The sequence below is a fragment of the Hesperophylax consimilis genome, chromosome 11 (assembly GCF_061612785.1).
Source record: "Hesperophylax consimilis isolate HC1 chromosome 11, BYU_Hcon_1.0, whole genome shotgun sequence".
NCBI classification, from domain to species: Eukaryota; Metazoa; Arthropoda; class Insecta; order Trichoptera; family Limnephilidae; genus Hesperophylax; species Hesperophylax consimilis.
Window position 1 is genome coordinate 36,986,645 of NC_142846.1, and position 13,611 is coordinate 37,000,255.

General features: G+C 34.0%; 1 protein-coding gene across 1 annotated transcript in view; it reads left to right on the forward strand.

Annotated features, from left to right (window-relative positions):
• Window positions 1-13,611, forward strand: part of LOC149420096 (aquaporin-like) — a 31,714-nt gene that overhangs the window by 15,941 nt on the left and 2,162 nt on the right. The window contains exons 2-5 of the mRNA XM_089637164.1: window positions 9,077-9,270; window positions 11,687-11,911; window positions 12,479-12,616; window positions 13,263-13,343. Of these exons, the coding sequence (XP_089493290.1) occupies window positions 9,077-9,270; window positions 11,687-11,911; window positions 12,479-12,616; window positions 13,263-13,343 (638 nt within the window). The remainder of the gene's footprint in view (window positions 1-9,076; window positions 9,271-11,686; window positions 11,912-12,478; window positions 12,617-13,262; window positions 13,344-13,611) is intronic.

Sequence of the window (13,611 nt, forward strand, 5' to 3'; positions counted from 1 at the left end):
CTTCATAATGCGCATTAATTTGAAAATGCAAATTCAATATTCCCGAGTGTGACTGTTCCGAAATAAGATGGGAACAAATAACTGAATTAATTAACCCCCAGACTAAAGAATAAAGAATCACAGCAGAATTGCCTTGTGTATTTCGTGATATTTTCACACAAGACTGTGTTTTATGATATTCAATTTCAGGCAAGTGTAAGAGTGACCGACCGCGTGCTAAATCGTCTAAAACCAAAAGGTACTAAGTCAGTGGCACATTTGTTTCCATTCAAATTCGTATAGAAGACACTCCTATTTTTTTCATTTATTGTATGCCCTCAAACTTCTTATCTTATTTGTTTAAATATGCTCAAGAATTACTCACATTGCAGTAGTAAATCATTTTTTCCATTTCTTACAACAATATCTCATAATAATAATTAGACTAGCAGTTAAAAACCCGCTCCGCGGGTTTTTGCTGCTAGGCCCTGCGGGCGGCACTTGGTTGGGCTGCGTCCAGTTTAAGTGATATTAACAACAGTTACATTTGATAGATAGATATTAGGTCATTCACAGAGAGAGGGTGAGTATATATTGTTAAAAAACGGAACAGGAAAGAGTTAATGAATAATAACATGCTCAATTTAGGCATAATAAGAATGACAGTTGTTTGAATAAATGAAATTTTACGTATTTGTGATGGATTATTTCAAATGAAACACTATTATTGACTACATGTCTACAACTGATATTAACTGTTATGGTACCTAATATAATTTGCTCATAGGAGATTTGCAGTGCTTAAATATGTGTTACAACCGTCAATGTCTATAAGTTGAATCAATATCGTATAGTTTGTCACAACAATTAAAGATAGTTACAACAAAGTTGACTGAAATAATACATTATTACATATTGATTAATTGTACCCGTGTTTATGGATAAAAGGAGGGTAATTGTGCAATGTGATTAGCAGTCGGTTTAATTAAAAGGTGTGAATTTTACTCCAACTGGTGGTAATTCTTTTCCTAAAACTGTTACTGTATCTAATAAAGTTTAAAGTTAGATTATATATACACCTTCATCAGGAGAGTAAAAATCTATATATAAAGGTAGATTATTACAATATAGCGCCCCTGAGGTAATATCTCACAAAAGCGGCGCCATGCAAATTGTCCAATTAATAAATAAATATAATGTTTACATTTTATTATGTACGTATGCATTGATATACAATGGAAATAGATAAAATAATGTTATCCGATTAAACTTTATTTTATTAAAAAACAAATAACTTTTTTAACTTCACTTTATTATATACAACCAATACATGTTTCATGAACGAAGTATACACCGAAGTCAAAAATTAAATATAGATTACAATTGGAAAAAAGAAGTGGAAGGAGGGGGGAGGGGTAAGAGTAGGCTGGGTTTATAAGAATTAGGAATTACAATATGAAAGACCAGTTAAGTGGGAAAATATTTAAAAGAGAGTTTATAAAAAAAAATTCTTGTTAATTACATCTACATTTATAAACATGTTCTCTTATTTCTAAAATTTCGAAATTATTTATTTGTGATGCTTTATATCCTGTGTGAAGTATTTTAAGACCTGAATTTTTTTTTGCATATAACCATAAAACAATATATTCATAAGACAAATAACATTTAATAACGGTTATTCTCATAAATTGATAGTTGAAATACTAAATAAAATAATTAAACATATTATCTCCAAACGGTATTTTTACCCTAGTTCTTAAGATATAAATAAACAATCGCGTAGAATTCTGTTTGTGGATAACGACACTTCTAAAATTATATATATATAAACATTCCTGGTACTATTCAATCGGCGTTTTACACTAATAACAGAATGAATAAATATATTCTTAATAATATAGATTGCGAAAATCAAACAAAAAAATCAGGAGTTTATAAACTCAATTGGGCTGGATTGTAATTTATTTTACAAAGGTAGAACCAATAGAAACTTTGAAGTCAGAACTAAAAAACATCTCAGGGTTCTAAATGGAAATAGTGAATATGAGTTTGCAAATCATCTTTTGAATCACACTTTCGATAAAAATTCAGGTCTTAAAATACTTCACTCAGGATTAAAGCATCGCAAATAAATAATTTAGAAATTTTAGAAATTAGAAAACATGTCAATATAAAATCAGATGTAATTAATAAGCAAAAAAAAAATTATAAATAATAATGAAAAATGCCATTGCAAAGTAGAACTAAACTTCCAGAAGAAATCTTATTATTAAATGCTTGATGTTCAAGTAATTTTGCATATTTAAATATACGCGCCAGTCATTTGATTCGTTTCTTCACCGCCAGAGGGGCGCTCTGTCGGCCACCTAGCCGCGATGCGTATCGGGAATCGGCCATATTGAATTAACGCGTGCTTTTTCGTCAAACGTCAAACGTAATCACGTAATTGTGGATAATTTTCACTGTAATGTAATTAATCCAATGGATTATGAACTTTCTAAGACATATTTTCTTCGATATTATCCAAAAATTGTATGAGCAGAAACGATATTTTTTAAGAAATATCGTATTACATGTGGCGATTCTATTTCAGTATGAAATGGTGTCTTAATCTTTAAAGTCTTATTTAAACACAATTTGAATTTGACCAATCACAGGGCCTACACCGTCCAGACGCTGGAGTAATAATATTATCAGATGATTTTTTAGCGCCATTTTCGTGTAAATTACCCCCAGGGCCCTATAATAATAATAAATATTATATGTTTTATATAGTAAACAAAAACATTTTAAGCGAGGTTAACGAGTTACTTTAATAAACAAGGATTCCTCATTCTTATTTACGTGAATACCGCCGAAGAGTCCCAACTTTTCCAAACTGTCCGGAGCCCTGGATTGTCGCATCCCTAATTGAGATATTCGTGTGAAGATGAATATAGTGTGGAAGGAAAGGAGGTAGAGAACACACTATCTAGAAAATTAAAGATTAGTACACAATCTAGCGAAAAGTTTAAAATTATAAAATAAAAAAAGACTCAAAAAAATAGAAAACAAAGATTACATAATCTAGGGATTTTTTTTCTAAAAAATCAACCTAACAGTTACATTATTATTTTATAATGATATAATGCCAATATGGATAACAATGTTTTGCACATCCCAAACACGTAGAACTAAATTATGATCAATATTTTCCGACTTTATGTCCGGGTTAAATCTTCCCCATAGGAAAAACTAAGCCCTTCCACACACTTTTCCACAAATGATCATCTAGTCAATCAACATTATGCAAGTGCATTATATAAGCAAAATAAATACAAAACTATACAAGAACAACACGTCAACTCACCAGAGATCAAATGGGAATAAATTCACCGACTCCAGATATTTTCATATCAGAGGGTTCGGCTCGGTAGAACTCCTAACAGGGCCTATAAATCCTACTGATCCCTCAACATAAATATTTTAAAAAATATTATGTAAATTATAATTATTATAATTACGTAAATTAAATAAATAAATTTCATAGGATGTTGGGTTTGAAACCAAGCCCTCCGACATCCAATGTCTAAAATTTGTCCGTTCTGCCCCGGAGTTGACCGATGCATGCATTTCACATTTATCCCTTCGTATCGCTTTATAAACTAATTATTGTTCATATTAAATTATACCTATTGCCTAAAACCGGCCCTCCTTTCGCCACCGACTGCCTTATCTTTGTTGCAGGAAGAAAATCAACAATAGTGTCTTTTCTTAATTATTTTCTGACACTTGTTGACTTTGTACGGCAAATAATACTCTACGTAGATTGTTTGATGGAGACATTAATCATATAAGAGCCCTAGTAAATTACGCTCGTAACTGGCTATAAAATGCCGCATTTCACGCATCGCGGGCCTTTTTCAAAGTAAAATTTATTTTCGATTGCAGGCCAAAATTCCCAAGCAAACGGAATGACCGTTTTTGAATCAAAAGGTATATAAAATATGTAATTATTTAATTTTGTTTTAAAATACCTACTACTAGTGGACCCCGCGATGCTTCACTATTGCTAATGTCTTTCTCGGGCGTCTCTGACTTCTTCCACCATTTACTTCTGTATACCATAATTTTAATATTAAAAAACTACATTACATCGACTTTCATTCGACTCCGTATCACATTCTGGTGCAGATATATTGCGTTAAGTCTCCCTCGGACGTCCCTGACTTCTTGTACCATTCAATCCACTCTCTAAACACCCCTGTCACTAATAAGAACAACCGTTGAAATTTTCAGCGATATCGGTCTACAACTTTTCGAGATTTGCGAGTGCAAACATACGCAGGCTGATTTTTTTATATATTAAGATAGGCTATTAGAGTCAATATAGAGATACGATTTTATTTATATTAAGATAGGCTATTAGAGTCAATAAAGAGATACCTTTTCATATATATTAAGATAGGCTATTAGAGTCAATATAGAGATACGATTTTATTTATATTAAGATAGGCTATTAGAGTCAATATAGAGATACCTTTTCATACATATTAAGATATCTCCAAAAGCCCCTGAGGTGATATCTCACAAAAGCGGCGCTATACAAATCATCCAATAAATAAAATAAAAAATAAATAGGCTATTAGAGTCAATATAGAGATACGATTTTATATATATTGAGATAGGCTATTAGAGTCAATATAGAAATACGATTTTATATTTATATTAAGATAGGCTGTTAGAGTCAATGTAGAGATACCTTTTCATATATATTAAGATAGGCCATTAGATTCAATGCAGAGATACCTTTATATATATATATTAAGATAGACTATTAGAGTCAATATAGAGATACGATTTTATATATATTAAGATAGGCTATTAGAGTCAATATAGAGATACGATTTTAGAGGCAATATTGGCAATCACTCGAGTTAATGGTTATTATATATTTTTAAATACTTTTTCCCCGTGTAAATATGATGAAATAATAAATTAAAGTAGGACAATTTTACTTTAATACGTACCACAAAGCAGCAAATCTATGTAAATAAAAGATAACGTCCTTATTAACGGTCTCCGTGGTCGAGGGGTGAGGCTATTGAACATCCACCTGTTTAAATCCTGGGGTGCGCAAGTAAAATTTACTGTAATAAATATGTGTTATGTCTCAATTTATTTATATAAAATAATATATAGTATATTTGCAGCACCTTCCAGAGTGAAAGACACTCTCATTATGACCCCGGTGAAAGAGCACCATTCAGAATCGAAACGTTGCTTGAAAAGGTTTTAGACGTGACCAGATATGAATAGACATGGACTTCCTCATATTCCTCTTCCCCATCTCCTACCCTCTTCCCACGATACCTTCAGTTTCATAACATACCCGATTGGGGATGCTATAGTGTCAGTTTCATAATACGGTTGGGAGCAAATGGAACTCTTGTGCGGTATACACAAAAAAAATGACGTGTGTGCTCTGTAGATATAGAAACTACTGGACATTTAGGAACGTTCAGATAGTGATTTGAATGGTAAAAGTCGGGGACGCCCGGCCAAGACTTACACATTACCTCTGCACTGGAAGGAGTCGAATGAAAGTCGATATAATGTTTCTTAATAGTAAAAATGTGGTATACAGTAGTGAATGGTAGAAAAATTTGGAGACGCCCGATTAAGACTAATTACAGACGAAATCATTTAGTTTTTAACAATAACAATGTGGATTTTATGATACTACAGGAAATGAATGGTAAAAAAATTTGGGAACGCCCGAGAAAGACAGAAATCAAATAATTATTCACAACCTCAAACTTTACTCCAAGCTACTCATAACCCCGAACAACACAGGGTACTCTTCAGCTGGTAATTTCTAAATTTCTCTCTAAAATCATGAAAAATCGATTTTTTTCAATGGCCTTTATAAAAAATTCGTAAATAATACTTATGTGTGGTACCAGAAAAGTGTTGGCTATAACTTTTGAAAACAAAGTTCAATCAGTTTGGTTGGATATTTTGGCCTGATTTAGTATTATTTAACTGATCTGTAGAATACAAATACAACCCGTTGCCATAAAGCAGAAGTCTCCGAGTGCCGGAGGGATCAAGATAACTAGTTCCTCATAGCGCCTTCCGTTTATATACCGGTAGAATAGGGACAGCATTCCCATCTGATGGCGAGGCATTAAAGACTGCAATCCGTAGGTTAGGATTAAAAAAAATATATTTTTTTTTTATTTATTAATCTTAAGTTAGCTCACATCTTCGTGTGTGCTAATAGTTTTATAAACATATAAACATGTACATTGTTTGGCAAACATAATCTTTCTTTAAATATTTCAATAAAGTTACAAAAAAGAAACATTAATAATTGAGATAGACATATTTTCTTAATTCATTTTTGAACTTATTAATATTTTCTATCACAGCAATTTCCTTCGGGATTTTGTTATAGAGTTGAACGGCCTGGTACATCAGAGATTTTTGGGTACTTGTTTTTTTTCTTGTTGGCAATCTAATTTGCTTAGAATTTCTCGTTCCGTGTCCGTGTATCTCGTTATTGTAATTTATTTTTCTTTTCAGTTCCTTAGACATCATCCCTATGTTAATTTTATGTATAAAAATAAGTACATTCAAATACACAGTTTGCTTCACCGTCAAAATATTCAGCTCCTTTAACATGTCTCTTATCCGTGTGTATATGTTGCGCTTAAGTATTATTCGCATTGCTTTATTTTGCAGTATTTGCATTTTTTCATTTTCTCTTTATTGCAGAGAAAAAGAATACTTGAACAGTAATACTCTACGATCAATCCTTGATATAAACACTCTAAGAACTGTATATTTTGCTCTATTTCAATCGATAGCAACGTATGGCATTATAGGATGGGGAGGTTGTGCAGCATCCATCCTCTACCCTCTAGTGACCGTTCAAAAACTTTTGCTAAGGGTCATCTTCAAATGTTCCCCCTCTCATCCATCAGAGCCACTCTTCAAGAAACTCACAGCCATTGATATTCGCCAACTGTATATCAAGATAGCTCTTATCCATATCTGGAAAAATGGATTGATAAACTCTACACAAACGGACATACATACACGCTACTCAAAGCACGGAAAATGCATAATTCCTGTAACAAAAACCACTTTTTCACAAAGGCAATACTCATACATCGCACCTAAAATATTCAACACGTTAAAAAACGACATCAAAACATCAAAAACACTTACTCACTTTGCAACCGGTGTGCATAAATGGATATCTGAAAAGGGGCGAAATTTCTTTAAGGAACATATGAACCTATGTCACCAGTAAATAATTTAAATAACTTGTATATTACTAAACAATATATTTCTTTTTCATATTCATCATTAAAAAAAAATATTTACCACCACTGATATGTTTCTTATACTCTAGTATTTATTACGAAAAATATTGTGACAATAATTCCACATTTGTGTACATATCCTTAGCCGTAGCTCAAACGTGGATTTACACAAAAATTGCCGATATATATCTATACACCTATGTTACCATAACACGCTCATGCAAATCGCTCATCAAGATATAACTTATCCCTACTTTCTTACCAAATAGTACTTTCTTTGATTTTATATTGTATTTGTATTATTTTTTTTAGAAATACACTTGTACTTAATGTACTTGTATTTTTACTACACTTTTAATTCTATCTTAATTACACAAATGTAATTGTATTTTTTCTTTTTTTTTGATACATGCTCCTTGTATTATTTTTAATTCAATAATACGTATTTTCTTTGATATACTTTTTATATTATTTTAAATTTTTCTGTTTTCCACACCTATTTTTTATATTCATATATCTTAAACTTATGTAGATATTTTGCATTATTTTTAATTCCTTTATACTTCATACTTGTTTTAGATGTATAAATTATTTTATTTTATTTTTATATTATTTTGTTTTCATTCAACTTATTTTTAATTTGTATTTATAATACTTAACATAAAATTGACCACTACAACACGGGCATGTGCCTAGTGTGGTGGCCAAAAATTTACCCGTTTACTGTAATGTATAAACTTTACTGAATAAAGAACATATAAAAAAAAATTAAAGTGTGGTGATAGAATTGTATTGTATATTATCTGGCATGTTTCTTTATTTACTTTGTTTCTGATTCTACCAAGAAATGATATTTTTTTTGCAATTTTTTTAATTGTATAGTCTGCATTTTTTGAGAAGTTCAATTTTGAGTCTATAATAACACCTAGATATTTAATTTCTTCCACTTTTTTTGTAAACTATTAAACGGGCTGCTCGTTCCTGTACCAGTGTGAAGATATTTTTTCATGTATTTTGGAGCTCTAGACCAGGGGTGGCATTTTCAGCAGTTGATAGCCCACTATAGTAGATCTAATTTTGTTGTTTTTGCTTTTATCGTTTCGCCAATCGGTGTTTATATCGATATTCTATTCACGCGATAGGTTTCTGTATACTCAAGGTGCTGACTGCTGAGGTTCTCGCGCAGGATCCTTCCCAACCTTCCTCCTCTCGATATCCTTAGATATCCCCTCCCCACTTCCTTCAAAAAATCAACATTCCCTGTTCCTGGGGGTGTCATAATACGGAGCCATCGTAGTACTCACAGGTATCAATAAAAAAAAAAAAATATATATATATATATAACAACAAACTAAAAAAAACTAAATCAAAGTACGTAGGTACCAACTAACGAGTTGGGTACATACAAAAATATCTGCCTGTCATTATCTCTATATAGTACAAAACAAAGTCACTATCCGCGTCTGTCTGTTTGTCCGCTTAGTTCTTCTAAACTATGCAACCGAGTTTGATAGGGTTTTCACTATCATTTAGAAAATTTCTTCCTGAATGTTTATATATATAAAACATGGATATTATATTTATTGAAAGTAGAGAAAAGTCGAGTAACGCCGTGTACACGTCAGCTGGCTATTTTTATTATATATTATGTGTACGACAGATTACTTGTCCATTTACAGTACAAGATTGATAATTTTGACATTCTCAACATTTGTTAAGATTATTTAAAGAGTACCTAATGGAACATATGTCATGATAATAAATGTCATTATTATTTTCAGGGCTGCGAGAAGCATGGCACGGCGGCAGCGTTACCTGGAAGCAGGCAGCCGTGCTAGGGCTGTCCGAGCTGATTGGCACAGGTCTGCTGGTGAACCTGGCCTGTATGGGGTGCCTGCCTGGTTTCGCATCGGGGGCGCCCCCCGTCCTGCAGTACTCCCTCAGTACGGGGCTGGTGGTCATGTTTGTTGTGCAGGTAAACGAGTCATTCCGAGTTTAAAGTCACTTTCAGTTTAATGTATAAAATCACTTTATCACTTTTACTATGCATAGTCTTTAGTTACTATATCTGACATACGACAGTGGCGTTCATTGCTCTTTCATCAAGCTTGTATATTCAAGGCAGAATAGAATAGAATGAATATCCTTTAGTATCCCTCTTTGCTGAGGATTCCCACTCCGATTTATTGCCCTGTTGAACATCCTCCACTCCTCGCGGTCCTATGATTTTTTACAGTAACCCCACACGACCTTGAGGAAAATAATTTCCCTCAGGGCCATTGTCATATTTTGGGATGCTGTGTGGAGAGTCTTTTTTAAGGAAACGAAGGAGAGGAAGTTTTGAGAGGTAAAATGAATGAGGGTTGAATAGGAATCTAGGGATCAGTGTGTCCAGGAGTGATGGACATATGAATATATAGGTACCTCCCACTGCGGCGCAAGTCCCTAAACCAGTGTCTACCGATCTGGCAAGCCACGCAGCTGTTGGGCAGGCGAATCATGAACACACCTCACACAATGAAACCGAGCACCCCTGCTAAATCACCACTTGGGATGACCCATGGCAGGTGTTGGTTATCCAATAAATAGTTCCCGGGGCGGCGGTTAACAAACCCGCCTCCCAAACGCTGCATAGGAAGTCGCGGACATCAATTTTCACACACCATTGCACACCACTGTTAACCAAGTTCTTCCAACCTTTCTTAATATTCTCGTCCGTAGGCAGTCGTATGTTGGAGGAATAAGGTAGTAATAGTTACCTTTCGCATTATATTATGACAAAATCGGATACTCTATAAAACAGAGCTCAATGAGAAAACAGAACACAATAAAATATTAGGTTAGGTTAGGTTAGGTAATCCAAATACTTACCAAATAACAAAACACGGTAATCGGATAAAATAGAACAGTGATAAAACAGAACACGATAAAAAATAGGTTAGGTTAGGTAAGATTAAGTTAGTTTAAGTCCATAATAATAATAATATTTGGATGATTTTTAGTGCCATTTTTGTTCAAAATCACCTCAAGGGCGCTGTACAAATATAAAATACATTTCTACAATGATCTATGTTATTACCAACTATATACGCAGATAATAAACAGTACAATACTTACCTGGTAAGTCACTTGAGATTAACACTGTTTCAATGTTTATTAGTGAAATTTAGATACGGCTCGCACGCACGAGACACAATTGGAAAATTGGACATAATTGGCATTTCAGATATTTATTTTAATAATATATATTTATGTTCTTTAATGAGAGTGTTTAGGGAAGGAAAAGCAAATTTTATGCTGGGTGGTACTATATAACAAGGTTTAGCTCAGAATTTACTTTCCTGAATGTGATTCGTCTCTTGGTATAAGACAGATTTCGAATAATTTAAATCCAATAAGAAATATCATACCTTTCTCAATACCTATATATAACAAAAACGGTAACCGTGGAAAACAGAACAATGACAAAGCAGAACACAATAAAATAGGTTAGAACTAGATGAATTAATAGAGTGAAGATACGTTACTGAGACAATGCGCGAGGTTTCACTGACTGGTCCAGAGGACATACTTTAGCGCAAGGCTGCCCAACCTTTTTAACAGTTGGGCGAAATTGACGATTTTGAATCACTGGCGGGCCACTGAATACCTGGCGGTTCCTATTTCCATGGGGGGGGGGGATTGTTAGAGAATTTCTATAAAACATAATTCCCCCCCAAAAAAAATTCAAAATGAATGCTCCCACAAAATATTTGAAATCCATGGGGGGGGGGTTGTTACGGAACTTCGCTGAGAAAAAAATTCCGCGCACCCAAAAACATCATATGTGATTCCCCACAACAATTTTTCGAATTCCATGGTGGTGGGGTGGCTACAAGATTCCATTTCGGACGCAAATAATATTATATCAAAAACTGGTGTATTTTTGTTTAAAAAGTAAGTTCAACAGGTTAGATTTTTTCGTCGCTGATTCTCGTTCTAAGTAGCCTAAATTGCGATAAATCGCCTTCGTTGGCAACACTGGTGACCGCGCGCAAGCTGCATTGTTTGTTTTACCGCGGGCCCGCGACATTTTTTCAAATTGGCGGATTGGCGGGATATTTGAAAATGGTTCACGCGGGCCACTTATAATTCGGGCCTGGGGTTGGGCAGCCTTGCTTTAGCGGGACATTCATATAACTATTTCACGTACATACATATTCTTAAATAGCTATCGATTTCATAAGTGGTTCTTCATCTTTTGTTCGATTACTATGAATATAATGTTTTTGTGTTTTTATTAAGTCATCGGGTGAGGATGGGTTTTTTGTTTTACTTTTCTTAAATATTCTACTTTGTCATGGAACAAATTCCTACTTTACTTGAAATCGTATATTTTTTTTAATTTCCAGTGTTTTGCGCACATATCAGGTGCCCATGTGAACCCTGCGGTGACCCTGTGTGCAGTGCTGTTTGGTGGGATGTCCCTGGCGGTAGCGGCGGTGTACGTGGTGGCACAAGTTGCGGGGGCCATCCTGGGCTATGGCCTGCTGCTTGTGGTCACCCCAGAGAAGATCTTCATGAATGAAACTGCCTTCTGTGTGAACTTGCCCCATGAGTCTCTGTCCCCTGCTCAGGTAGATACTATGACCAATCAATATGTTTTGTTGGATAGTTCTTATTGCCAGATAGATAAAAACCTACCAAATAATATAATAAAAACATTTTTTTTTGTTATCTATGGTAGATAACAGGATTCCTCAGTGGCCTGATAATTTAACATGTTGAACCATAGTCTTTTAGTTTTTAACTAAGCCTATTGTCCCACGTGTTGGTAAGCAATCAACACAAACGCGCCTGCGCAGAAAGAATCCGCGCTGCAGACCGTTACCTTGCTATAGAGAATTTAATTTTCTGCGCAGGGTCTTGCAACATTCGGTTTATGTCGATTGCTTTCCGACCTGTGGGCTGAAAGGTTTAACTAAAACTGTGGTTACGCAGATATAAAGGGACTCCCGAAACGCTTCTTTGAGGACAATTTATTTAACTGCAAACTAATCAAAAATATAATAATGTTTATATAATGAATACAAATTAATGTTTTTCTAAAATAAACAAATAAATACAAAAATACCTTCGGGGGACGAGGTGTTAGTTTTAATATATTATGTTAAAAATGTTGTTATTAATATGGGTTATTTCAGGCGGTGTTGGTTGAGGTCATTTGCACAACAGTCCTGATTTTGCTGACTTGCTCAGTTTGGGATTCACGGAACAAGACAAACACCGACTCCACAGCTATAAAGTTTGGCTTCACTGTGGCTGTGCTGAATATGTGTGCTGTAAGAGTTTTTGTTTAACTAATTCATCATTATTATTATAAAACCAATAGTGTCTACACTTGAGTTTCAGCAATCTGTTTTCTTATTAAACAATTGAAAAATATGCAACAAACAGTATAACAGTAAATTTGATGAAGTCAGATCTCACATCTCACAATTCAAGAATTTTTAGCAGAATACAGATTGTCTATTAAATGGTGAGATATTAATTTTCACAGAAGATAAGGCACATAAGTCCACCTTATCTATTCTATGGTACATTTCATAGAACAAAAGTTGAAGACGGTTCAACATTCTTTATCTTTTTTTCTTTCTATTTCTATCGGGCATTCTATTGCATAAAAAGCCTTCTAACTAAACATAGAATGGATAAGGTGGAAACGTCCTAAACGCGCCGCCATAAGTCATGGATGCACAGTTCAAATATAGAAGTAAAATAATTATTGTCTGCTAAAATATATTATTATTATAGGTAGTACCTACTTTTCGTTGCCTGATTTTGAAAAGATTATTTTTCTAAAGAGTTCCAATTTTGAAAAGTTTAAACTCATACAAGGTTTACTCACAAAGGAAATTATGTTGCAAAAATCAAGGAAAAAAAATTTTTTTGATGGAATTATGTAATCCAATATTGTGTTATTTACAGAGTTCTTTCACTGGATGCAGCATGAATCCTGTCAGATCATTGGGTCCAGTTGTATGGACCAATCATTGGGATGACCATTGGGTAACAATACTAAGATTTTTTTTATTCCAGTTCAGAATAATTAAACCTTTTTTGGAAACGCATTTGTGCTTGTGAGGATACAAATTTGACACTACTAAAACGGGATTCGAAATCACATCTGTTGAAATGGCAACAGATGTGATTTGGTGTTTGGTGACCAGACCTGGATAGCCAGGTACTTCTCGACGTTCTTCCCTTCCCAGATCCCTTCACCATCTCAACATACCTCAAAGAGGTCGACCCCGACAACGAAATTTCATGTTTCAAA